This window comes from Varroa jacobsoni, unplaced genomic scaffold (genome assembly GCF_002532875.2).
Source record: "Varroa jacobsoni isolate VJ856 unplaced genomic scaffold, vjacob_1.0 scaffold_1302, whole genome shotgun sequence".
In the NCBI taxonomy this organism is placed as follows: Eukaryota; Metazoa; Arthropoda; class Arachnida; order Mesostigmata; family Varroidae; genus Varroa; species Varroa jacobsoni.
Window position 1 is genome coordinate 240206 of NW_019214204.1, and position 25833 is coordinate 266038.

Genomic DNA, 25833 nt, shown 5'->3' on the forward strand with positions numbered 1-25833 from the left:
ATATAGAATAGAAATAGAGAACGATAACTAGAGCGGGAAGCTATGTAGTGGGACGGGAAGCTCAAACTTGGCAGAACAAACATTTGTTTCAGTGTTATGAATATGTTGCTCCCGTCTCGTTATATTGTGTCGTTCATAGGCTATGAAGGCTAGGCGGGCCGTAGCGCGTGAGGGCCTCGAGCGGAAGTGGCCTGCTACCTACAGCCAATTAGTCAATCCGAATAACCGCAACGTTATTAATATGATGATGATTATTATTATTAGTCGGTTTCTATCTCTAGCCCTTCCCCGCTAAATAACACTCATTTGGCTCCTCGAACGATAATAAATATATTCTCTCCCTCTCTGCCGTGAAGTGAGAATTTTTTGTAAGTTCATATCATAAATATGTAGCTAGCATTCTTTTCTCAACACAATTAGTTTTATTATAATTAATATTACTACTACTGCTATTATATGTTTAGAAATATAGAAATTCTATTAAAACGCTTGTCATATAAGCAGAGCGCGCCAGAGATATTTTGAAACCAAAGCAACGTGTCATTGTAATATAGATAGATACCATCATACTGTTAACATTATGTGAACATAGGCATACAAAACGGCGACAAAAACAGTATCTATGGAATAACAAAAACGACTGTAAAAATCTGGCCTTCGCCGTAATATCAGTAGCAGGCATAAAGCAGATTGGAAGCACGACGACGAGTCAGACCGTAACGATTAGGAAAAAAAGGTCATTTCAATGGCGCCTTATTTATCCTTGTTCGAACCGTTCAGGTTTTGTGTGTTTGTAACAGTAGTAAAAATATCACAGCGATCGCGGCGTTTGTCTTATGTAATGTTTGTTCATATTATTATCATGTCATTATATCACTCGATTAGTCCGTAGTCTGTGGAATTGGAATCCTGCTTACTTTGCTCCCCAGTAGAAATACGTGAGAAAACTAACGAGACGCGGTAAAATTCCTAGCGTTCATAAGAGCTATACAAACAAAATGAATAACGCTGGTCGCCACCCGAAGTCGATCATTCATCTCTTGTACAAAGTAATCTCGCTACACACTGTGTTCATTTTGGGTATATATACATATATATATATATATATATACCTATATATATGTGTATATATATATATACAAACATTACAATATTAATAACAACACACGTAAGCAACAAACAAAAAACAATTACACATATTGCGTGTATAAGTACGGCAGATGAGAGGACGACACTAATGAACGACCTTCGATACGGCTGTTGATAACAGTTATACTTATTACATAGAGAAACGGCGAAAAACTAAAACTGTCGAAGGAGTAAAATGGACATGAACATCGACCACACAGAGGAGCATGAACAGCAACATCACACAATAACAACAAAACTGAGTAATAAAAAAATGGAAAAAACGCGAAGTAACATCAAGAACACCACCAATACTATTATACGATGTATATGCTGTTATCATGCGGTAAAGTATAAAATAAAAGTATACATTGGGTCAAATCGGTAGCGTCTTCCCTTTAGTGAAATATAGTATGTTAATTTTTTTTTTAATTTTTTAAATTGAAATCCGTAGCTAGTACGAGTAAAACACTCTATTGATAAAACTCTATGCAAATGTGCTCCCTTTAAGGTTTATAGTTATCTGTTTGCTTAATGCCGTTATTCTGAATTAGCCCGAAAAGGTCCTTAACATGTTTATTGTAGCTCAAATCAGAAAAAAAGGTGCTTACGGTCTCAGAAACCATTTTCGTATTACAACTTCGGCGCGAACTGCACTTAGCAAAAGAATGATAACATTGAGTATAACTTGCTAGCTTTGGAACAGTTGCGTCGCGCTTCTAATTTGACAGTTTTGTTTCAACAAGCCTATGAGAAGCCTTAGTGATAGGACAAAACCTTAATTAGCTCACTCGCCAGCAATAATACTAACGATGAGATTAGGGTATGCGTTTGCGTTCTTCGCTAAAATCTTTTTTCAAATTTTTTTCCTTTATAAAAAAGTATCATGAAGGCATTAAATTTCTAAGAATTTGCTTTCGACCGAGCTTAGTCTTCGAAAAAAAAAAAAAAGCAATAAATCCGTGCGCCGCAATGCCCCAAAACCCTCTCATGCGAAGCGCTATGACTGATTCTAAGCTTTTTTTCATGGCTTTACAAAGATCATCTTCTTCTTATGCTTCTTAGAACTGCTTTAAAAACTTCTTTCTGATACTGGTTTTCCCTCTTTTGTTATAATTAATGGAGCTCGTATATAAGGCATTATTTAAAAAAGAAGAATGAAGCCATGATTTTGGGCAGATCACCAAAAGCAGCGGGAAAAGTAGGAGAACTCGAAATTAGATGGTAAAAAACAGAAAGGAAAATAATCTAGTACATAGGTGTAAGGAAGAATGATTTTGGTTCGAAGGTAATGTCGGGAGAAAAGTTGATCAATATTAGAAAAAGGTAAGCAGCCTGTAAAAGAAAGATTATGGCCCTGCATGTACAAAACATCGAGAAAATTTGCACTCGTAAGTATTAGAGAAAAATTGCCCCTGTTTTTCGGCAAAAACTGCGCTTTTCCTACCAACATGATTTCCCTGTATAGAGCGCACCAAGCAAAATTAGGGACCAAATTTAGGGACATATTCATATATATAGACTAAGTTCCTATCCGGAATTTACAAACCTTTTTTTTTGCTGAAAGCTAGCCATCTGAGTTAATGACTTACCATTTAAGTAACGAGTAATAATTAATATAACAAAGAATGAAGAGACTTCCTAAGAGGAAGTTCCGGTACACTTATTACGGATTGTAACAATTTTTCCCAAATAGTCCGTCAACAATGGAAAATCATCTTTTCCAATGCCTGCAGGTCTGCTGTGCAATCTAGCATGCAGTGGGGTTGCAGGCTTAAATGACACACTGCTAACAGTGGACCTTATAGTAAACGTGGATGATTTTGAAATCATCATAGGCGCGTAGAAACCAAAAAAGTTTAAGCGGCACGTAAATGAAGGTTTTTTTTCTGAGATCATCATGTAGATATAATCAATCACAAGCTATGGTTCTTTATGGAAATTGTTTCCGAATATTTCACTATAGTTCGCAGGAGACAACATGAAAATGACGAAAACAGCCGGGTATCGTGTAGAATATCCGGATAAAACCATAAGGTAATTTGAGACAAGTGGCGCCGAAGTTTACCTAAAGAGCTCCTGAGCTTAACAAAATAATCTGCAATATTCATGGGCCATGACAAGAGAAAAGAAAAGTTATGTAGTTGATTCAGTGGGACTCTTCGAAATCCTGGTTTAGACGAGACGAAAACTCTCTTCCAGGCAGTCCAACGAACGCCTACGCTATGAATCGCCTATGTCTATGGGTCTGCTAGCAGCGACGTAGCCCTAGACTGTATTGACTAGACTCAATATCCTCGGAACTCAAAGTGGAGAATCGACGGACCCCACGGAGAAGCCTGGAGGACGATGCACGATAGGAATCAATGTCTGTCTAGAAGGACGGATAGAAGCCTACCCTGAGGAGCTCTTTTAACGCCACTGCCAGAGATCATTCCGAGAATTCAGCCGTGAATGGAAAGCTCTTTTATCTCTTCACACGATTTATCGTCGGATGAGACAATTGTCACAAGTACCTCTTCCGTATAAGAAAGCACCATGTGACACGCGTTGTTAATCGGAACCCTGAGCTCAATGTCTCGCATGCACTGTAGAAATGCCGTTCGAAGCATTGGGCTCATAAAAAGCAGATTAATGAACTCATAGGTGAAAAGAGCTACAAGAGTAGGTATACAGGGATTTGTCATCTATGTATGTTAACGAAGAAATGTAGAAACAAAAAAAAAAGCCCTAACATGAAAAGTACTGTCGAAAAACGAGTTGCTAGAAAAGAAAATACGTCAAAAGGCCCTTAGATGTTGTCAGCTGAGTTGGACAATGTCGGGATGATGATTCTGTAAGCATCTCGGCTTCAACGAATTGCTAACTAAAATAAAAATATGCTTGTAATCTTACTCCGATAACCGGAGCGCGGCATTTTACCGTAAACAAAGTAATTTCTTCTTTACTGATTAAATTCATATAATTTCATATTTAATTTTTTTTTTTGTACAACATGTTATAACCGGCAAGGTGAAATTGCCAATAATCTAGAAATATAATAAATCAAAATTAAGTTACTTTCAAGTAAAAGCTAACTGGAAAATCGTCGTACGTACTGGCCGTTAACCGGGAGAAGCCAGGCATGCACATACGTTTTCTCTTAATAGCAGCCCCGCATGGGGTGGCGTATTGTAGGTTATGGGGAGCTAAAAGCTGACCCGGTGTCAAACTCAAAAACTTATGTTATGCAACTCAACATCACTACATAAGAGCTAGTTGCTTGATAGGCATTCAAGTATTTCTATGTTCTACTAGTCTTGAGCGGCATCGGCCAATCCAATGCAGGTAGACGTCTACTTATGTTTTTTACCAAAACAATGCACGGTGGCTATGTAATAGATTATGTACGATCTTATTGCAACTCCCAGATCGCATCTCCTCCTTACATGGGAAATAGATATATTAACTATTCAGCCCTGAAAGGGCTGATGTTAATGTTGGCAGCTATCTGCAAAAAGCACAGAGATCTGCAAGCGGATTCATTTCAGTTACATTTGGTATGGCCGCCAAATGTCGTTCTAGAATAGGCTAACACATCAGAGAAGTTGGATGAACTTAATCAAAATGACGATCCATTTCTACTAATTGCTTTTCTTCAGATGTTGATATAATTGTGCTCTACCTTCAGTAATATTTTTATCACTGTCATAACAAAACGGAGCTTCATTTGGTAGCTAATGTCGCACAAAATGAATATTTAGTTATTACTTCTTTATGGGCTTTTGCAGATAACTCCCCTGTCAGACAGAAAGATGCTGTCGTCTAACTAGGTTATGGGTCGCATGTTTTCTATCGTGATAAAAAGTGTACAGGCCTGACTCAAACAAGGATGTTACTGAGGAGAGTAAACTTCTTCGCAAACAACTGATTTGAGCTAGATAGCAACTACCACAATAACAAGATTGCAGCATCTAAGTCTGATGTGATACTGACCTTGATTCACCCGAATCTCGAGCTGACTCCTGTATTTCGATGGCCATTCGGGATTACTGCGAAAGTACCCGCTGTCCTATACATGCTCTTTTTTTCACAACCTGCGATGTTGAAGCGGGGCCGTAATGCAGTAAACCGTCATAGGCCCGACTGCTAGTTAGAGGTAGATTACTTAGCTGCCCTATATTTGTACGAGGTCCAGCGAATCGTGTGCAGTTTAATCGAAAGCCCATCCAGTAAATATTACTTATTTAATAATGGTATTTATTTGTTTACATAATAGGGCCTAGGGCTTTGTTTCATAGAACTGACACGCTACATGGGATTACGGCAAATGATTATGGGCTAGATCAGCCATTGTCTAAATGCCGCTTAACCATATGGTAGATATAATCAGGGGAAGATCATTTGTCGAAAACAACTGACGGGTCGTTCTGCTGTTCTCTGTGAAGTTAATGGAATATCTCAAACTTGGAACTTGCAACCTGCCGATTTTAGATGTCGTATTGTTTTACTTTTCTTTTTCTATATATTGTTAACTTTGCTGACTTCTCACAGCTGATATAAACCCCGTTCGACACCCCGTACCAAGCAGATTATCCGTTTTTTTGTAACGCAGTCGATATTCGGTATGCATGTTTTATGAAAACGAACATCTTTGACCGTTGATTACCCTTAATAAGAACAACAACATGAACTTAGATTTTCATTCGTCTGTTATTTTAATTCTCAGTAATTGGATGACTTCAAAATAATTTCAATAGGATATATTCATTGCTCACAACGAATATTTCCCGAGAATATATGTTTATGGTTTACTAATACTCGGTGCCGCGTTTTTATGAAAAAGCACCTGTGTTTACCACAGCAAAAAAATATGCAACATAAAGGCTCACTCTGATGTGATAATGAAATCATATGTTGTCGGTCTTGTTGGTGGTGTTATATAATAGGTCATTATCATTGCATGCCATTATTTGATTTTACTTGCAACTGCTTGCAGGATACGATTGACCGCAGAGCCACTTGGTGCGGCTCCCAAGGTATTAGACAAAATCAGATTACTCGAACCTGCATCGGACTGCACGCCTGAAGACGGCTGATCGTTGAACATAGCTCCTGTGTCCTCAACTGTCGAAACAGCAGATCTAACGTCTGAGTTTCTGACGATATTCGCCTTAACATCGGGCATTGTCATGACTGTTGGCGCTGTATGTCGATCTGTACTGAAGAGTTTTACTGGGTTTGCAGCAGAAACATCGTCTGCTAGACTGCGCGGTACACGATCGCTTGATCGGATCGGCTGTTCCAGAAGCGCCGGACTAGACAACATTGTATTCAAAATCGAATGGGTCGTATGAGCCGCTCTAGTCACAATAGGAGCAGCCGAGCTCCCAGTAGCTTGAGGAACAGGTGAATGTGGTAGGTAGAGCTCTCGAATACAATAGAGAGAAACTCCTGCGCCTATTGTTACAAGTAATACTACGACAGTTGCCGTGATAACACAGAGTTTCGCTGGTCGTTTTTTTGTCTTCTCAGTTTTCTTCGATAAAGTTCCGGTTTTTAGCAGCGGAGTTTTACGCGTCATTGATTTAGTTGGCGTAGATGGGACAACCTCCTTTGACTGTGAAGTAGTCTCTCCAATTACTTTGGTAGCATTTTTCGATTCGGATATATTTGGTACGGCGTCTTTTTTCGGCGAAATTACGGGAACAATACTTCTTGCCACCATAGCCGTGGCAGGCACATTCGAAGTTTTTCCACGTTTCTTAGACTTTACCCTCTGATCAGTTTTCAAGTCGTTCGATATACTACGCTGTGGATCGTTAGAGTTTTTAGATGCGCTGTGTTCCTCGTCGACCTCCCCGCTATTTTCTTCTTCCTGAGGAGAAAGCGTTGGATCAGATGGCAAATTCATGTCGCAGGTCGTATAAAGCCGTCGGAAATAGAAAATGCTATTAGTTTTTCAGCCCTCGCTTTCTGTGACTAATCAACAAATTACTGCTGTTTTTTTTTCATTTCGAAGATCGTTGTCGCAGATGAAAGAGGCGTAATATAGAAATACTATGCATCGATCCAGGAATCGTCGGAACGTATCAATGTTTCGCCTAGCAAGATGAACCTCATTGGTTGCTATCAAATCCTTCTTTTAACTAAGCGATCACCTGTACTAAAACTCTCGTGTTGGTTGTGTTTAGTTTCAATACCTCATTAGAGCACTGAGCGGGCAGGAATTCGGAAGAAGCCCAACGCAGTATTTTTCTTTCTATCTTCAACGTGTTCACGGGCTGATACTGTTGGGTATATTGCACTCCATACTGCATTCATACGACCGCATACATTCTTATCGCAAGGGGGCTGAAATGGTCTCATCGCGTCTACAGGCTCGCTGCCTAGACGGCGGGTGCAGCAGAACGCCAGTTCAAATCTACCAGCGCGCATATGTCTCAAAATCTTATGGAATATAGTAGAGCTCAATAAATAGGATATTTTTCCAATGGCGGTGTCATAATTTACTTTTGACAGATATTTTGGGAAATAGGTGAGCGTGTAGGAAATGAAGAACTGAGAATATACACGTATATAAGAGGGCTTTCTTTGTCTTATTTCATAGGAGTCAATTAATTAGCCGACGGTAACTGGTGGTAACACGTCAAATAATGAAGAATTTTAATTTGTCAAATTTCAGTTTTTAGTTACAAAGCAAAAACTGCTCGAAAGCATTATTGTATGGCTGGAGACTCAGGAGTGCTAGCGTTTTGGGCTTTGCTCTTTCAATTCGTACCGTCTTGATCAAAGTCAGGCTTACAAAATACTGAAACGAGTTTCAACTGTGTAGCAGAATAAACTACCGTTTCTCCGCTAAATCAGCTGTCTTGGCAGAATTCGAGAGACGTAGTCAATCCTTTAACCAACGTTATCTAATAATAGTAGACAAGTGATTGTAATAAAACCGGTGACACTATCACGCTCAAGTCTAAGAATAAAGCACACTTCCGGATGTAGTTATAACACATGTAAATAATATATGTGTCAATAAAACCAAGTGAGAATAATATATGCAAGGTCGTCTTGCCAGAGTATAACTATTACTGCATGTCTTACTTCAAGACAAGGCGAAAGTACTGCCAGCTTCATTGTTGACTTGTTCGTCAACCCCACCATTTTAAAGTTCGATATGTATTGTGCAGAGTAACACCCAGAAGAAAAACACAGATCATTGCACAGCTCATGATAATGATATGGGTCTTTCAACGACCGCTTTTTGTCTAGAGTGAAATTTCTCACTGTCTGTACATTCCTTGTAACTTGAAACAATTGCACATATATAATTAAATCAGTTGCATATACTTTATTAAACGTAGTTATTTTTTTCATCGTTCTTAGTAGTATTACACAGCATGCCTTATGTGGAACGACAGTACCATCATTTGCGTGAAGATATGCGCCCGTTCTCTGTAGTCAATCATCTGTATTACGATCAGGAGACCTTATTTGATGAATGTTGATACTTTACGCAAGTAACTATAGGCCGGCTAGCACTTAATAAATCAAAAAAACCTATCATCTATGATTTTATTTAAACAACCTTGTGCCATACTATTATGAATAATATATCTTAATTAAGATGACAATGCACAGCCATCATTTAATGAACATTAAGAATCTCTCTTTCGAGAATTAATTAGTAAAAAATTACCATTTTTAAGCCTTTAACGTTTTCACAGACTGATACTTCTGTACGCATAAAACAGAAACGTCCTAGCGCCTCAAAGGCTATGTCACGTTGTATAATGTAGATCGCGCATGCGCTACGGTACACTTCATTTATCTTTATTTAACGACGGTTTAGGCACCTGTAGAGGTCGTACCTTCAGTTTTGTACCTGACACGAGATAGTTATACTTTCATTCGAGCCTAATGATAATAATACAGTCTTCTCTGGAATTTCAATGGGTGTCGTTCTCGTTCTGTCCTTTCGGCGCTTTCACAGCACGCACCGTGTAGATTTCGTCTTTCATCCACGTGCGGTAACAGCGGATGCTACTGTCGTGCCAGTGCTGTTGTAACGATGAGGTAAAGGCGGTCAGTGCATGCAAACTCGGCCAGTTGCACTTCACTGTTGTTGGTGTCCTTAAAATCTATCGGCCTCACGTCGCTAGCTAGTTAACAAATGCGGAAGGTAAGCGTACGTAAGCAGCTCGCAGACTGCAGATATAGATACCTCAGTTGGTACTCGCTTCATGATTCGTACGCATAACTGCAACACAAATGTAAAGCTGACAAGGTCTCTCAAGGTATGTCTCAAGGTAAATGAGGACAGAATAGGATACAGCTTTGTATTCATAATGGACTTATAAAACTCCGAGATAACTTAGTTTCCTTATAGTAGTTTCTCAGCTACGTTCTTTTTTATTAGTTCAGCTGCAATCATATGCAGCAAGAATCCCCTCGTGGTGAAGTAGTATCACACTTGTAAGTTAAGAGCAATTTATTAGCCTTTAGAGCCTTTCACATTGTTCGGTGTGAGTTGTATCTTGTCACATATTCCCCCGTTTGTTTGACACTTGTGTCACGTATTTCTTTAGATAAACATCCGTAGTGTTCGTATCGTCTGTCCGGGTAAGTTCGCGAAGCGGCCTTTTAAGAAGAAGGGCCATGTCTATGGCAAGGTTATGCAGGATTGATGCTGAGGCCCAGTTTCACCTGTCGGAGTATTATTCTATGACGCTCATCTTCAAAAAGTGTGTGTCGGTTTTTTAACTAAAATAAATACAGTTAATCTTACTTGATTTTTCGACATCGAGTGCTTTGAGTGTCACATGAGAACTAGCGTGGCGCGCGAGTTAGGGTAAAATTTGACAAAAAGTGTAAACTTGATGAAGCTAATAATAATCGTAATATATATATATATATATTACAGAGCCCTTTTTTAATGTCGCTTGTTATGCATTGCAGTTGGCCACAATGTTTCGCGCAACATTTGCCTTTTTTCAAACAGTCAGAAAAAAATTGTTGTCAATACTGATACAGTTTATAGCGCAGGTTAGCCAAGAAAACGTCTTTGATAGGTTAGTAGGTATGAATCTTTCTTTCAAAAAAAAAAAAAAAAAAAAGTTGAACTTTGTATGTTTCTACGTCTACTGATGTCTATTTTTGTTTTTCAAACGTTAACTGTTCCTTCGTGAGAGCTAAGTCAGGTAGGATAAATAAGCCAATGGACGAATAACAAGAGAGCAAACAAACTGTAAAGAACGGGTTTAAGTATGAATATTGGAAGAACTTTGTCTACGTTAAAAGGCCTGAATATCGAATAGGGGAGGAATCAGTAGCAGACGTCAATTCGACGTTGCTTATGTATAATATCTCTAAACAAGGACTGGCTTATAGTTAAAAATGGAATACTTCTGGAAAGGAGGTACTTCCTTTATGAGAGGAAAAGCTGAGGCCTTTAATGGACAAAAAGGAAACTTATTTTTAGCGAAATAGTTGAATTCACGTTGACATATTTATGGACGAGATCCGAGTGAGCGATGGCCAGTATCGGCAAGTGACCAACTAAAGGGCATAAAACAACGTTGCCCACATATTCGTCTTATGGGTGACCACCTATTTTGTTCCAGGCCAGAAGGACTATAAACTCTCCCTAAAAATCTGCGCAGAATATATTTTCATATGTCATACGACGTGAAGTAGCCTAGCCTTACAGCCTAAATGCCATACATTTAGGATATTTTTGATACGTAAGCTTTAAATGTACGACAAGCAGATGTTTAATATATTAATGCATACTGCTAGCGCTTTATCAGTTCTTTTCGTTGCAAAGCACACAGCTCGATCGATCTTTTCGCATTAGTTCTTTCTGCTGGGGCAGAAGTAGCGTGACATTCTGGGCGCCGTGTTTATGAATGATTCGAAAAACTAAAGCAAATAGCGTTGCGTAAAAAAAAAATAGATGTTTTCATTCTATGTGCGTTATGATCGTTGCCGGCATCCGATAGCCGGAGTTTCTATGCTGCTACGTTAATCTGTCGTTTTTCGTTTGACCTTACTTTTAAGCCTTACGGAACATAGCGACAACTCAATTGTAAATTTCTTGGATTATGTTGCATAGTTCAGACGGACTACATATAGTTGCGATTACCTACTATTAACGGTAAATATTCGGACACATATTTAGTTTATTGGATTACACCTTAATACTTAAGTCAGAAAGCTGTGCGAAGAACGGAAAAGCCGCTGACGCAGATGGACCCACGTCTCTAAGCGTACGAATCATGTAGAAGTTGCGTTTAGCCATTGGCTAAATGGCCAAATGCCATTTAGCCTGTGGTATCGTGATAGCTTTCTAGATGACGATTTGCTATATATATATATATATATATATATATATATATAAGCCGACCATTATCAATGCTATACTGGCTAGAATGGTACTTCAATAACTTTGAATATAAGCTTTGGGAACGAATGCATACATATTTTATAGACTCTTTTGCAATATAACAGATAACAAGTGAAATTTTAATCACTCGAATTTTTGAGACACCCTGTAATTATGCGAACATTATAGTATGGATTAATAAACAAATACGCGTACAAATGCAATAAAAGTGCTTGTAAAGCACTCATTTCCGCCAGTAAAGGGCCGATTCATATATATATCACTGCGTGCTACAGTGTGTATTTATATACAATGTAGTGGTATAACATTGCCCTAACTTCCAATCTGTGGACACGACCGGACTTATCCGCGCTGGGGCACGAATAATTTTTCACCAACTATAGATTCTGCCCGGGCAAAATACAAACAGACAGATGTCGACAGTGCCCACTTTAAGACGTATTGTTTTTTTTTTTCATGTAACTCATCGTAAAATGGACATACACAAATCCCGTAAGAACAGCGATCATGCCGGATGTAACTTTTTTCGAATTTATTGGCAAATATATACTAAAGCCTCCCATCTTTCGTATGTTTAGGTTATTTGGCATGTAATTATTATTCTTTGTCTCTATTACCTTGTTTGAGTGTAAGTTAGTATTGAGCTTCGCTTTTTCGTCCTCAGCGTTAAAACAAATAGGTGGAGACGGATTAATGAGAGTAGACGTTTTTTAAGTTTGAAAAATACTTGAACTTTGAGGTTTTTTAGAGATTATGTTCAAAGTTTGATTATCATTAACCCAATTCCCGGTTTATGTTTGTCGTGAAGGTTTCAGAGTCAGAATAACCGTAAATTTTGGATCGGATGACACAAAGGGAACTCTGAAACGTACATATCGAGACTTCTAGCACTCCCTATTTTGTTAAGCAAACAACTAGAGTCAACAAAGATACGATAATTGGCTTCTATATCAAATAGACATATGTTATATTTCTGGCGTATGCGTGACTTGAACGCCTGCTGATTTGATTGAGCGATATTTCGACGGAGTCTGTACTTCACCGCAGACAACGTTCAGAGTATGCCGTAAATCTAGGACTTTTCGAAGATCGTTTTAGAAATTTCATTCGTTGATTTTTGTTTAGTACCGTCTCATTTATGAGGTGAGGCGTTGTCTCAACGAAGGAACAGGGTACCTCTCTAACAATCATAGCAAGAATAAAAGCATCTTGACCAAAACGTACACTTGACAAGCAAATCAATAAAATGTTGAACCGGGGAGACGGCGAGCTGCAAATGATGTCAATCGTAGGAGATCCGCCATCCGTAACGTTTGATTGACTAAAAAATAAGCTTAAAAAATGTATAAAGCCTTACGCCTCTTTTTGGAGATCCCGTTCCAGGCGAATGTTTTGTTTTTGCCATTTTGTGCCTACGGTAAGCTCAATTGGAGCTGAATGTTGAGGGGCGCAAATTTTTGCGTAAGCCACGATGTTTACTATTTTTCCAACGTTACTTCTGCGTTCAGCCAGCCGGTACCCATCCAACACAATGCGCGGCGCTTGATGGCTCAGAAAAGTTCGCTCAGTAGTCGGTTTAGACTCCTCTATCGAAAAATATCCGTAGTATAGAAGATCGCAACGGAGAGAAAGGGACTTTAGCAACTGCACAAGTTATGCGGCAGATCACCAAAAATGCCTGATAAAAGTGGGCTGTTTTCCTGGCCGGCTGACGAAGCTGATCGTTGCGGCGGTTTTCGACAGCTGTGCAGTTATGCCGTCAGCATTGACGCTACCGACGGTGGTCATGTCGGCACGAAGCGAAAGCGCGTGTTCCAGCACCCGCTACTGGACCAGAACCGCCAAGGGATCTCACGGCAAAGGGCAAGCGTAGATCGGAGAGGAGAATTCCGCCAACGAACGCACAGTTCGAAAATAGCTAGCTAGCCAATAACACAAACCCACTCGGGGTGCAACAGTTACTGATGCTGGAAGCCGCGGCTGCCATTTCGCTTACTTCCGCAGCTGCGCACTTTATAGACGAGCAAATTCTGTCTGGTGCTGGATAGAGAGCGACGCATGGATCTTGCCGTGGCTGTATATTTGGCTGGGCCGCGACTCGAAGGGTCCGTTGCTGTGTGCTCTTAGTTAAGTGTGGGGTGTTGGGCTCGAGCGGTTCTTGTTTCAGGTGTCGTGGGGTAGCGAAATTCGCACACAGTTTTCCTCAAAGCAGCAGCAAAAGCATCTTTTAGCGGCAATCAAGTGCAACCTAACGGACTCTCTGTTGGGGACAAGTGACGAAGAACGTGAACAAGACTCGCAATCAAGTGTCTTTTGCGTCCAGATCTGTGGCACACACTTCGTTCAATCGACGCTGTTTCGTTTTTAGATACAACTGTTTAGTGGTGAGTTAAAAAAAAAAACTACGTTTCGCATTTCGATGGATTTCTGCTGTTGAAACCCCCTCCCCCTCCCACACACACTTTCCTATCGGTCAGCTGAAGAACAAGGGAATGACTTGAGCTGGATAGAGTGAAGAAGTACTTTCCCCCATAGTTCAAGCACTGGAGTATTTTCTATAATTAGATTCCTTACGTGCAGTACCGGACATAAAACTCATTTTACTATGCAAGTCGGATATGTGTTTTCTCGGTGGACCACGTAGTTCATGACGGACAAATTGCATCGATCTGAATGTGGGTCATATCCCAATGGCCGATCCATCTGTGAAAATTTAATTTCCGGATGATTCCGTTATCACCAGTATGTGTCACATTTAGATATTCGTTATTTCGGCAAGAAGCCTAAGCATTGCTAAAATTTTCGGTGAACTGCTCAGTTACACACAATGAAATTCTGCTAAATCCAAATATTTTTTGGGCTGTAGAAACAACTGAATAGACGTGCTTAGGTATATTACGCGTAAAAAAAAGATAGAGCCATTTGAGCATATAGGAATGCATTGACTGTAGCAACGTTACGCCGCACATATTTCAATCACTTAATCCTAATAATAAAAGTCGTAGTAAAAGTGAACCATAATGTCGAGTGATTACCTTGAGTCTTCGTGCGTACTCCTTATGGCCAATTTCAGCTCTAACGAATGATGTCCGTAATGTACAAATTTTATTTCTTCTATGTTACAAATACCCTAATGCGGCGGTATATGTCAATCACACATATAAACGTGACAATTTTAGCTGCTAAGTTTAACCTGGCTGATGCCAGTGACAGGATTGTATGCAGTATCGCACCGAATATATTCGGCTGCAGAGGGCAAACTTCTGTAACTTACTTGCACAGTTGTTGTGTCTGGGAACGGTGTTAACTACCAATATTAAGAGAGTCTATCGTATATAAATGGGTGAAAATGTTTTTGCCTCGACCAGAGCAGAAACGGCTTACGAGTTTGTCACTTTTCGTCAACTGATTCTGATACTGGCGATGGCATATCTGGACGTCTAAGGGAAATATGAATTTCACTTTGGTTTTAGTTGAATCCATCAACAAATCCGCCTAGATAATGCAGCGACTAGAGTGTATAGTTATACTTTTACGTAGTTGTATTATAAACTGACGAGGAATAAAAGATAGAAACATTTTCCAAAGAACAGCACAAGCCTCACATGATAGCAACACGATAAAGGGTAAACCTCTAAACCAGTCTATCACCAGGCTAAGCTCAAGTAGTAAAGCAAGTAAGAAGTGCAATTGTGAATTCGGCAAATATTTGCCGTATGGTATTATGGGGCATCAACAAGGAACAGCCAGCAAATTGCGCCTTGATTCATGGAGACAGGGGGTTTGTGTCTGGACAAATAATACCTAAGTTTGCTGGAGATCATTCACTGAGTGGCGATTATGGCACATTTTGCCAAAATCATATGTTTCCAAGTAGTTGACTTTCTGAACGCTACTGATGTATTTAAGGTCTCATCGCACAACTGGCATCTGGGGCCATACGCTGTATAAGGGCTATGCTAAGTTAGAAAATACAATGCATTCGTTTTTTGTTGCAATTTTAAACTTATTTTATATCATCACAGAGCTGAGATATGTTCCTCGCTCGAGCGACGTAGCTAGAAGTTCTACAATATCGGCTGAGGCCTGATACATTTGATCGTACGATCGCCTGTGTACCGCCATTTTGTCGCCAGCCTCGTTTTTTCTGGTCCGATTTTCTGGTTTTCAGCAAAGCTAAAACTGAATTTGCTCGTTCGTTAACATCAGAGGCGCCATATCGATTTAGCAATTAAATTGTTCTTGGTAGTCATCTTCGCTCAGTCAAGGGAGCTATCATTAAAAATATAAGGACAATATCTTAAAACTGATATATGACATATATATAATGAACGTTGCTTTTATTGCCAGTTATAATAAGTTATCAAGAGTAAGTAGACAGCATAAGACTAAAGGTCCTCATATTGTTAAAGCGACTTAATTCACTTAGTTTGTTAAGAAGTCTTCGACACAAGTTGTGTGTGAATAGAAAAAGTAAACAGCAGAGTTCCCTTAAGAGTTTTCAAATTTTGACCCATCTGTCAACGGTTAATGAGGCAAACAGTATCAAAAATCTGCTCAGACTTCTTTATACCGAATACTACACGACACCGTACACTACGACGTCATTAGGGCTTTAATGGTAACTTTACTGTGTCTGTTAGAATATAATTTATCTTGTGTCGCGAGCTAGCTGTCAGAAATAATGGATGACGGCACGTGTTAATCACTGAACTCGACATATCTGAACGATGAGTGCTTAAAATTCTGCACGAGGACTGAAGCTGACGTGCTGCATCTTACGAGTATATTGATCTGCCCATTTGTCAGCTATCATACGTCCTCAACATAACATTATATTAATTCCGCTTACTGGGATCCAGGCCTTTACATTGCGGGTCCATGTATTGAATCATAAGCCAAAACCTTCGTAGACTAAACTGACTGACCATGGCCACGTTCGACGTTTCCTGGGTTTTACCAACAGTCGAGTATCAATAGATGAAGTTAACTAGACGCTGCTTATCTTGCGTCGCACTGTTGGACAATGGTCATTGTTACTTTTAAGAACAAATTATTTAATTCTGTTTTTAACTTAGTCTTGATAAATTAATGAATTATGCTATCAGTACATTCCTCCCCCTACACCAACTATAATATTGGAACACGTTTCAGCTTGACACGTCCGGCTGTCTACCTTTAAGTAAAAGACATGCCATGCTGTTTCGTGCCGCACGCCGTTATACTTTGTTGCATCACGACAGTGAGTTTATTTGCCTTAGAACAACAAAGTTTTCTCAAGAGTATTTATCTCTATTCGAGTAGAACACTTTATCACGACGCTAAATAACAGCATAATAAGATGATCTAGCTTAAACATACACACGTAAAGAATACTTTTTCCCACTGAAGTAGTACCATTGTTCTGGTGCCGTTTAACAGATACGACCATGGCCTAATTCCAATGGGGAGTGAACGAAGGGATGGTTAATTAGTTGGAACTAGTTGATTCAAACTTGTATAGGCATCCCAATATAGCGGCTAGGCACCTTTCAACGGATCTTCCAAAAATATCAATGCAACCTCCTGATCAGTGTTCAAATGCTCGACGGCAAATGGGTAACCAGAAACAGCCTTGTTAGGTTCAGTCGGTCGTAAAGTTTCAATCATACCTAAAAGTAGAACACTACGTGAGTTATTTCATCGTAAATAATCGCTCCCGTGACCATGTTACGTTGCTAACGATTCGTGGTCAGATGCCTCCTCGTGCAGTTTTAATAACGGTAAATACATTGTTGACATGCAGATTGTGACAGCTAATTTCTGGAACCAAAATACACGGATTGCTCTCACGATCAAAATCGAAAGTATATATATCGGTGCATTCTGCTTTGGCGGGCAATTTCTGTCATGGCGGCGGATTTGAGCAGCATACGATTTGGCCAAGCAGACGTTTATTCGTCTGGCCATGACGTTACACGGAAGAGAAAACAGTAGGTAAACCGCTATCTATTTTCGACCCTTTACAGGTAGTCTGACTTGCAGGTGGCCCTGTATTTAGCATAAGTATTGCTATAGTAATGATAATCAGAAGCAGACTGCTTTGTAGCCAATGGGCGGCGAGTTCTTTTAGAATTCATGACCTCGATGCTGCATCATCGTTTTACCTGTTGCCCGCGAACTCTTTGCTGAAAGTAGCTAGTATAGAAATAACAAATATTCCTTCTAAGATAAAAGAAAGGCACTTGAAGACTTCCCAAGCCGGTTACACTCGTTTGGAAAGGTAGCAAAGAAATGCTGGATTCTTTCTGCGAACGTTTCAGAGGATTTATGTGTAGGGCTCCAACTTAATTAGCCGGGAAAACTCTTTGGTGCTTGCTTTAAGAAACTCAATTTTTTTTAAGTCAAATTTCGTTGAAGCAAAGCCCCCTTTTTAGGTTCGGCCAATTTCTGTTCTATTCAGATTTCTAGTGAGATAGTCGTATTGTTTAGAAAAATTGTTTGAGTGCTCGATCTTGTTTTGTTAGAAGGTACAGGTTTTGGATGAAAAAATCTGCTTAAATATGGGGCTCGAAAAGCGGCTAGAGGTGGCACTTTTTCGGCCATTTTCCGGTTGCAAAGTGTTGCAGCCTTGTTGACACCTCGTATGCGAATCAGTTGGGTCGTGGGTCTAGCGAACCCATTCTTTGCATAAGTGTAAATACCTTACTTCCTTTATAGCTACCATTTAGACGTCTGTCAAATTTTACGTCTCAGGTGATTCACAATTTGCAATTTACATTCCTCATCTGTAAGCAGAAAAGCTTAGAAAAACTACCGCACAAAGTTCAAGGCCCAATGTTTCGAACAGCTCGCCATGAAGTTCACGGTTACCAGAATCTGCAGTTTACTGGAAATAATGAGCTGTTGTGCTAGTAAGACAGGCAGAAAGATTGTCACAATACAAATTAATTTTCATTCTGTGCTAATTATTCTTAGAAAAGAAAATACTTTAAACATGTATGCGTATTTGAATCTGGATAATTATGGGTTTTAATCGTTTTGCTATTTGCTGTGTGCGGTGAATAGACACTCCTATAGAAAGATGTAGTACCTAAATAGGTTAGGCGTATGTAAGCAGACATTATATATATATATATATATATGCGATAGAAATAGCCATATGTTCTCCAGTTTCTGATGGGAGACCATCTTCAGTTTTGGAAACACGAAAAACGGCATTACTTCAAAAAATAATAAATAAAAAATATAAAAAAGGCAAAATGGCTCCGATAGATATTCTGAACCTCATTGTCACTATAAACTGCTAACCAAAATTTAAGGGCGCTTAATATCAATCTTAAAAATTGAACATTTTTATGTTTCGATAAAAACCTGTCCATAACCCAATCATACATAGAATTAGATCACCTGATTTTTTTTTTTACCAAAATCAATACCGGTAAGTAATTCCGAATAGTACCGATATTTATTTCAACCCCGTTGTCGCCAAATACGGGCCATTGAAACATATGTACGATAACTTTAGATAACCAACTGGAGTAGTCATTCCTTAAAAGTCCACGCGTAACCATAAAGTTTTACATCGTCCACAGCCCAAGACTAGCTTTGTCGGTTGTTATTATTATCACTAAATTAATATTTTCAAGAAAATTGAAGGAGCTCAGGTTAATGGATTTTTCAATCAGCGTCCATCAGAGACGTCATGATGATTATCATACAGACTTTTTGTGTGTACGGCAAAATATTTATCAAATAATGTCGAAAGCAGAAGTAAATCGAAATAGCCTAATTCATCAATTAGAGGACCAGCAAAAATAAAAAAGCCTTGAAAAATGCTTTTTTCGACCGATTATCAACCTCAATCGATTGATCGGAGCAAAGTTATTCGTTTTTATTTTTGAATCCCGTTATTCCAAACTGGGTCTCATCATGGTGGCTCTCTTGTCTCTTTTTGTTAATCTGTCCCTTTACCGTCCTGCTGATATCGTAGTGAATCGTTTTGAAAATTTGTTAGAACAGTGAGTCGCTGAAGAAAATCTCTAAAAAAAAACCTAGTACAAACACAGAGACACCCACACCCACCCACAGACGTCTAAACGACCACATAAGCACACGACCAAAAGCAAAATTTCGCTTAGCAACTATTATGTACATGACCCCAAACACAGATCGATGACCTCTACATTTTTCCACTTTTTTCTCATACATCAAACTATTAGTTGTCCGCATTACGAACACAAGCTGTATATTTGGTTTCACTCAAATAGAGGATAGTTACGTTGCTTCTAATAGCTCAGCTATTAAGGCTCGATGTGTGACTAGTACATCGCGCTGTGACCTGAAATTTCTGACGTTCTATGCGAACGGGGATGAAATATTTGCCGTTTTCATGATGGCGGGCAAACACAAAGGATATTTTATTCATCTGATTCTATTTTCCTTTCGTTCGTGCCGTTTATTGGTTTGCGTTTTTGTCAATAATAATGCTTGAAATTTTCGTCTTCGTTACCCGGGCGCCATCAAACACTTTAGCTGCTAAAGCACTTTATAGACATAGCAATTTTGTAAAACTTCTTCCTTCCCATAGTTACATCTTTCTCTAGTTTTTATTGTCTGTTACCGAACTACATCTGTTGAAGGAGCCTTTACAATAAGCGCCGCCACATTATACTATAACCCCCGACTGGGCTAATTTTTTTTAACCCATATGCGTACGACACTAGAACTTAGCACCTCTCCCGGTTCCTGTTGACTCGACTGGCTGTTTTAAGAGCTGACCAACTAGTTTTCGATTTCAAGAGATTAGTTGATAGGTAAGTGCTTATAAAATGCTTACCGCTCTAGGCGAGATCGTGACAGTACGAATTAAATATTGAGTGTCTAAAAAAAAGCAATAAATTTATTAATCCTATTCAGATGGACTGGAGCTGGTATCGCCATATGCCCAAGCACCGATCGGGCGCTCGAAACATGGTTGTTACCTGTTGTTCGACAAATAATTATAGTAAACGTTATAAAATACTGTACACATAGTTTTTACTGATCCTTTTCTATCTCAGTCATGCTACTCCCATATGTACAGGTTATAGTAGTTTGTAGATACTTTGTTTGTTTAGGTTGTTTCTAGGAGCGACAGCATGAACAGCCTTTCGCTGCTGGTTATCACACGAATACGTTATGGCATTTGTGAATAACTATAAATTGTCATAGACTATCCAAATATGCCCCTCACATTCGCGTGTTCTGTTCTAAGAAAAGCGTATGCATTTATAATACGCGATAATGGAAAGGTACAAACCATGTTGTGCGATGTGTGCAGAAAAAAGATACTATCGTATACTTTTAAAGTTTAAACATCTGGGGCCAATCTCGATTTTAAACTGGTAAAGTAAAGGACATCTATTATCATGTGGTATGTCTTCTTTAGATGTCTCCAACGAGAACTATGTGTAATGGGTATCTTCAACGGTACTCTGGTGGTCGTTATTTGTTCTTAGAAAGTTGTCTTCGAGATATGGTAACTCGTCCACGAGACGAATTTCCTCCACATTAACTTCGAAGATGTGCTAGATGTTAACTCAGGAGACGTTACCTGTACGCACAATAGTTGCAAACGGATGAATATAGGTTCCTTGCTGAATAGAAACCAATGAGGCATTCTCCGTGTAAATGCATGCGTGTTCGCACATCAAAGAGACGCAATATGACTATTGATCAAGGCAGCGCCAATTTATTAGATCTGCTGTTTTAATTCGTTCTCTCTATTCATAGACAATAGGACAGACAGAGGTGGTATTGCGCACAAAGGTCGGGCGTGCGTAGTATTGATGAGATCAGAACTAAATTATAATGATGCCCACTTTATTTCACGTATTTTCACTTATTTATGCCCTTATTATATTCGCTTAACGTTGGCATATTTTCTACGGAGTGACAAGTGCTCATCATAGCGTACGCAATTGCTACAGAAGCCGGAAAAAGTACACGACAAAATCCCAAGTTCAAGGCTTTCCGGAGACACGAGCTAGTTTAGTCCAGTGTGTTTTTCTTCAGCTCAAAACACGGTTTCTAGATGCTATAGCTGTTCGTTGCGTACAAGCGACGTAGCTTCAGTTTGCGTAGGTGAACTTATGGCATTTGTCAACGGAAGGCCATTTCGGCCTTTAACGTTTAGCTGGCTATAAATATATACATTATTATTATTTTTTTTTTTTCGAAAATAAAAAATGATTTGCTTCGCTTGAAAAGGCCGCTTACATTCACAGAGTTGGTGAAATTTTTCTGGAAGAAGCGAATGCGCATCTGTAAGGCATCGCTACCTATACTTTCACGTTGTTTTATAATGCTGTATCATAGACAATCTTCTTTATTGAACGCAAGTAAGACTGGCCACTTTGCCATGGGTTCGAAGGTAATGAAAAGTGTGAATCAGATTGCGCCATGTGAGTATCTGTTTCGGAAGAACTTCTATACGATGCTAGAAACTAGGTGAAGTTTCTGACATTGCATGCATACGTGTCGTGTGTATTTGGCGAGGACCATCTTCTTAGAATTGCTTCAAATGAGCGTTTTTTCAAGTTGAAAGCTTAATCTTTGTTGGTTCACGGCGTAAGCGACACTACTCTGGATAGCCACTGGTACGAACAGCACCTGATTCAGCGTTGCACATTTTTCTGTTTTATCGCTGGGAAAATCAAGACCGAAAAGAAATCACGTCTAATCATCGGCAAACGGCGAAGCCCAACCGCCAGCTGGTAAAAGAGTCGACGCTCTATGACCAATCGCTGTTGGCGGCGCAAACGCCGAATGGTTCAGGCCAGGCCGAGCATGGCGTCGTCCGGGAATTCTCGCGCGCTGCGCGGGTTCTTACCTCGCTGTTACTGCGACTGCTAGCGTTATTACCACTGTAATCGTTGCCAGTGAGCTGCTCCGAAGAAAAGAATCTTATCAACATCGTTTTGGAGTCAGCGACGAATATGGAGAGGCGCCCTCTGAGCTAGTCTGTTCGGAATAGATCACACATACGCGGCAGAAATAGCGGCAACAGCAACTGCAGAAGCAATTCAAGGGACCAGTCGATGACCGAAGTCGACCCAATTACCCATTTCTGCTAGACAATTTCGGATTTCAGACAATTTCGAACAGAAGTGGTGCCGCAGGCCCTTCTACTTATTGTGATGCCGATGCTTACCAACGACCGCCAGAGCCGTCCAAGTTCGGTGCGCTTACTTACGCTGGACAGATCTCCTGATGTGCGCCGTGCACAAATATGTGAATAGAAGAGGGAGAGAGAGAGAGAGTGAGAGAGAGAAAAAACAACCCTAGAGAGCTCTTGGCCATTCCATGCTACAAAAATATTTTTGCGTGTAATGATGATGATGAAAAGGAAAGAGATAGCGGTATACGCCAATCATTGGACGCTGAAAGAGCCAGTGAAGCGGTTGTAGCTCACGACAAACGTCGACTACTACTGTCCAGTCAACTGAACGACGAGCGATACGTGCAGTATGTTTTGCATATCCGTTCACCCGCAAACATGAAACCGCACACAAATCCATATCGAACAGTCGTGGGCCTCTGATATGCGGTGCGCTAGACAGCAGCAGATTTATCCCAGTTTTTTTGTTATTAGTTAACGAAACGTGAACCGCATACTTCTGGTGCTATGACATCACTGTTGACAATGTTGCCATCAAAGTGCACAGAGTCACTGGTTGTAGAATGACTACGACCAAATAGAGGGGCCGCATTAAGTAGGAGCGTCAGTGAGAGTGTAACAGGCTAGCTACACTTTCCCGAAATTACCTTTGGCTTCTTGACGAAGAAGCCTATTTTGTATCGCTCTGCATGTAGGGCACCTTACAAAACTAGGCTCATTTGAACCTTACGAAAACTGCGTGCCGCAAAGTGAGCTATTACAGTACAACGATCATTTCTTCTAAGCCATTCCAGTGGCGTAGGGAATTGAGATACTGCCATTGAAATCATGGTACTAGGCCCATTGATAAAAGCTGAGAGTATAATATACCGCATAAATGGAAATTCCGTCGATGCACGGTAATGGCTTCCAACACAGAGGATGACTTATCGGAAGCTTATCGTTGCGACCGGAAAAGGTGTACTACTACAGTACATCGACAGTTTCTAGTTTCAATGAACGTTTGCGCTCGTCGACATTTGTGAGAGCATAAAACGCACTTTAACAACAAACCAGCGGCTATTCATTATTTGACTGGGTCAAAGAATAATTTAGGCATGTGACAGCAAGTGAACCCGAGGCCTTGTCCTCATATTCACCATGTGTCGAAAGCGGCTAAACCGTGACTGAACCCCATTTGTGATCAAAGTAAAGGCCAATATAACAGATAATTTTACTTTTTTGTTACTTGCAGGTTACATGGCAGACATTGAGATGGAGCAACCGGATTTTTTGACACGGTTTTTCCACCTGCCGCAGGATCCTCGGACAAAAGACTGGATTATGGTGAAATATCCGTCGATCATCGTCTGGCTCACTCTGGGCTATTTGTATTTCGTCAAGGTATGGGGTCCTGCGTACATGAAGAGTCGTCCTCCATACGACCTTAAAATAGCCATTCGAATTTACAACGGATTAAACGTTGTACTCAGCACAGGTTTCCTTGCCACCGTCCTACGCCTCACATACCTAGGTGGAGGATATAATTTTTTCTGTCAAGGTAAGCAGAACCTCAAGATCGCTTAGCACCCGCGCATTCCTATCACCTACATGGCTGCTGAAATCATTATTTTTTATGCTCATGGATTTGGAGCGAACGAAAGGACTGTGCTGGCATACATTTAACGTACATATATTCCACACCTACGTGCATATCTATCCATTATTTTCTACTAACGGTAGTATGTGGACTGTTTTCGGTTACATTTTACGTTTCATCCTTTAGGCATGACATTCTCGACAGACGAGAAGTCCCTGACACTGCTTCAAGTCTATTGGTGGTTACGACTGCTGCGTATTGCTGACTACCTCGATACAGTATTTTTTGTTCTTCGGAAAAAGTTCAATCAGGTATCGACCCTGCATGTGGTGCACCATTGCCTTGTCGTGTTCGATTGCTGGTTTTGGCAGAGAATTGGCACTGATGGCCATACCTCGTTCATCATCTGTCTTAATACATTTGTACATGTGATCATGTACACATACTATTTCCTATCTGCTTTCGGGCCAGACATGCAAAAATATCTCTGGTGGAAACGCTATCTGACCCAGCTCCAGATCGTTCAATTCATTATTGCCATGCTGCACGGTAGCATTCCGCTGTTCGTCGACTGTGGCTATCCGAGGTTATACGTGTATTTGGCTATGCCACAAGGAGTTCTGTTTTTATATTTGTTTGTCCAGTTTTACGTGAATGCCTACAAGGAACGCCGGCGGCAGGAAGCTTATGGAATGAAGGCCAAGACGGCCAACGGATATTCCACTGTCTGTTCGCCTCAAGTCGGAGGCGTTAAAACTGACTAATTACATAATGTGCGCAGAGGGGAACAAAGAGAAAAAGCAATTCCAATGCTGAATCGGTTTCCACGTCCATGTCCAAAATGTAATAATCTAATGAAGCTCAATCGTAGACATTTCGCTGGGAAACAATAGGCCCTGGAACGACTGAACCGTTCAATTAAAATGTATTTAAACAGGGTCTGATACAAACAACCTCTGCGGAAGTCGTACGGATGCCGACCAAGTTATAGAGCTAACTTATAACTCTAATGGATGCTCGTCAGCCGGCTAATGTACTTGACTAAATGACTAAATGTAAGATAATTGGACTTGCTAGGCTCAAGAAATATTATTTACTCACAAAAAGAAAGCTGAATTGTGCTCATGGGGAATAAAAGCAGAGGTGCTATAGTCGAATATATTTGAGATTTATGCATCTACCGTTGTTTGACTGATTCCGAAATGCCTTAACACTAGCTTGCATTAAATTATAAATGTTGCTATTCTATTGAAGTCTATTAAAGTGCTTATGTGCAGCAAAAATAAGTTGCGCAGCCTGAGCGAGTACGTATTCTGAGTGGAGATGGTCTTCGTAGCAGCAATTTAAACTAATAACGAATATCTAAGAGCTCCGAAAAACAATTCTATAGATACATTTCTTCTCGTTTCTACGTACAGGTGACGAGAGGATAAATATTTATCGTTAGTATTTGTGCAAGTCTAAGGTGAAGCTGTAGATAGATATCTGTATATAACAGCAGCCTACTAGGAATTCGACAAGTTAAATGAACAAGCCAAGAAGTTGTAACAGTATTATAATGTAACAAAAAGAACAAATAAATGCTCAAGTCTCCTGATCTAGAGG

At 40.0% G+C, this 25833-nt stretch overlaps 2 protein-coding genes across 8 annotated transcripts; one reads left to right on the forward strand and one right to left on the reverse strand.

Moving 5' to 3' along the window:
- Positions 1-5796: 5796 nt before the first annotated feature.
- On the reverse strand, positions 5797-7923 carry LOC111268579 (uncharacterized). Its single transcript, XM_022847644.2, has 2 exons — positions 7311-7923; positions 5797-6985 (listed from the first exon to the last, which is right to left on the reverse strand). Exons 1-2 carry the CDS (start codon positions 7425-7427, stop codon positions 6077-6079), a joined length of 1026 nt encoding a protein of 341 aa, XP_022703379.1. The 5' UTR covers positions 7428-7923; the 3' UTR covers positions 5797-6076.
- A 5630-nt stretch (positions 7924-13553) lies between these two features.
- On the forward strand, positions 13554-25831 carry LOC111268607 (very long chain fatty acid elongase AAEL008004). Of its 7 annotated transcripts, none has more exons than XM_022847684.2 (3): positions 13554-13893; positions 23884-24189; positions 24415-25831. In XM_022847684.2, exons 2-3 carry the CDS (start codon positions 23889-23891, stop codon positions 24990-24992), a joined length of 879 nt encoding a protein of 292 aa, XP_022703419.1. In that variant the 5' UTR covers positions 13554-13893; positions 23884-23888; the 3' UTR covers positions 24993-25831. The 7 variants fall into 7 exon arrangements, with proteins under 7 accessions (XP_022703419.1, XP_022703421.1, XP_086827868.1 ...); XM_022847686.2 differs by lacking the exon at positions 13554-13893 and adding an exon at positions 13932-14251; XM_086971742.1 differs by lacking the exon at positions 13554-13893 and adding an exon at positions 17464-17481.
- The last annotated feature ends 2 nt before the right edge of the window (positions 25832-25833 follow it).

Coding starts and splice junctions, on each gene's coding strand:
- LOC111268607 (XM_022847683.2), top strand. CDS start 23,527: ATGGAAATTCCGTCGATGCACG. Junction 23,549..23,883: donor GGAAATTCCGTCGATGCACG/GTAATGGCTTCC, acceptor TGTTACTTGCAG/GTTACATGGCAGACATTGAG. Junction 24,190..24,414: donor ATATAATTTTTTCTGTCAAG/GTAAGCAGAACC, acceptor TTCATCCTTTAG/GCATGACATTCTCGACAGAC.
- LOC111268579 (XM_022847644.2), bottom strand. CDS start 7,427: ATGCAGTATGGAGTGCAATATACCCAACAGTATCAGCCCGTGAACACG. Junction 6,986..7,310: donor CCGCTCAGTGCTCTAATGAG/GTATTGAAACTA, acceptor CTTTCTCCTCAG/GAAGAAGAAAATAGCGGGGA.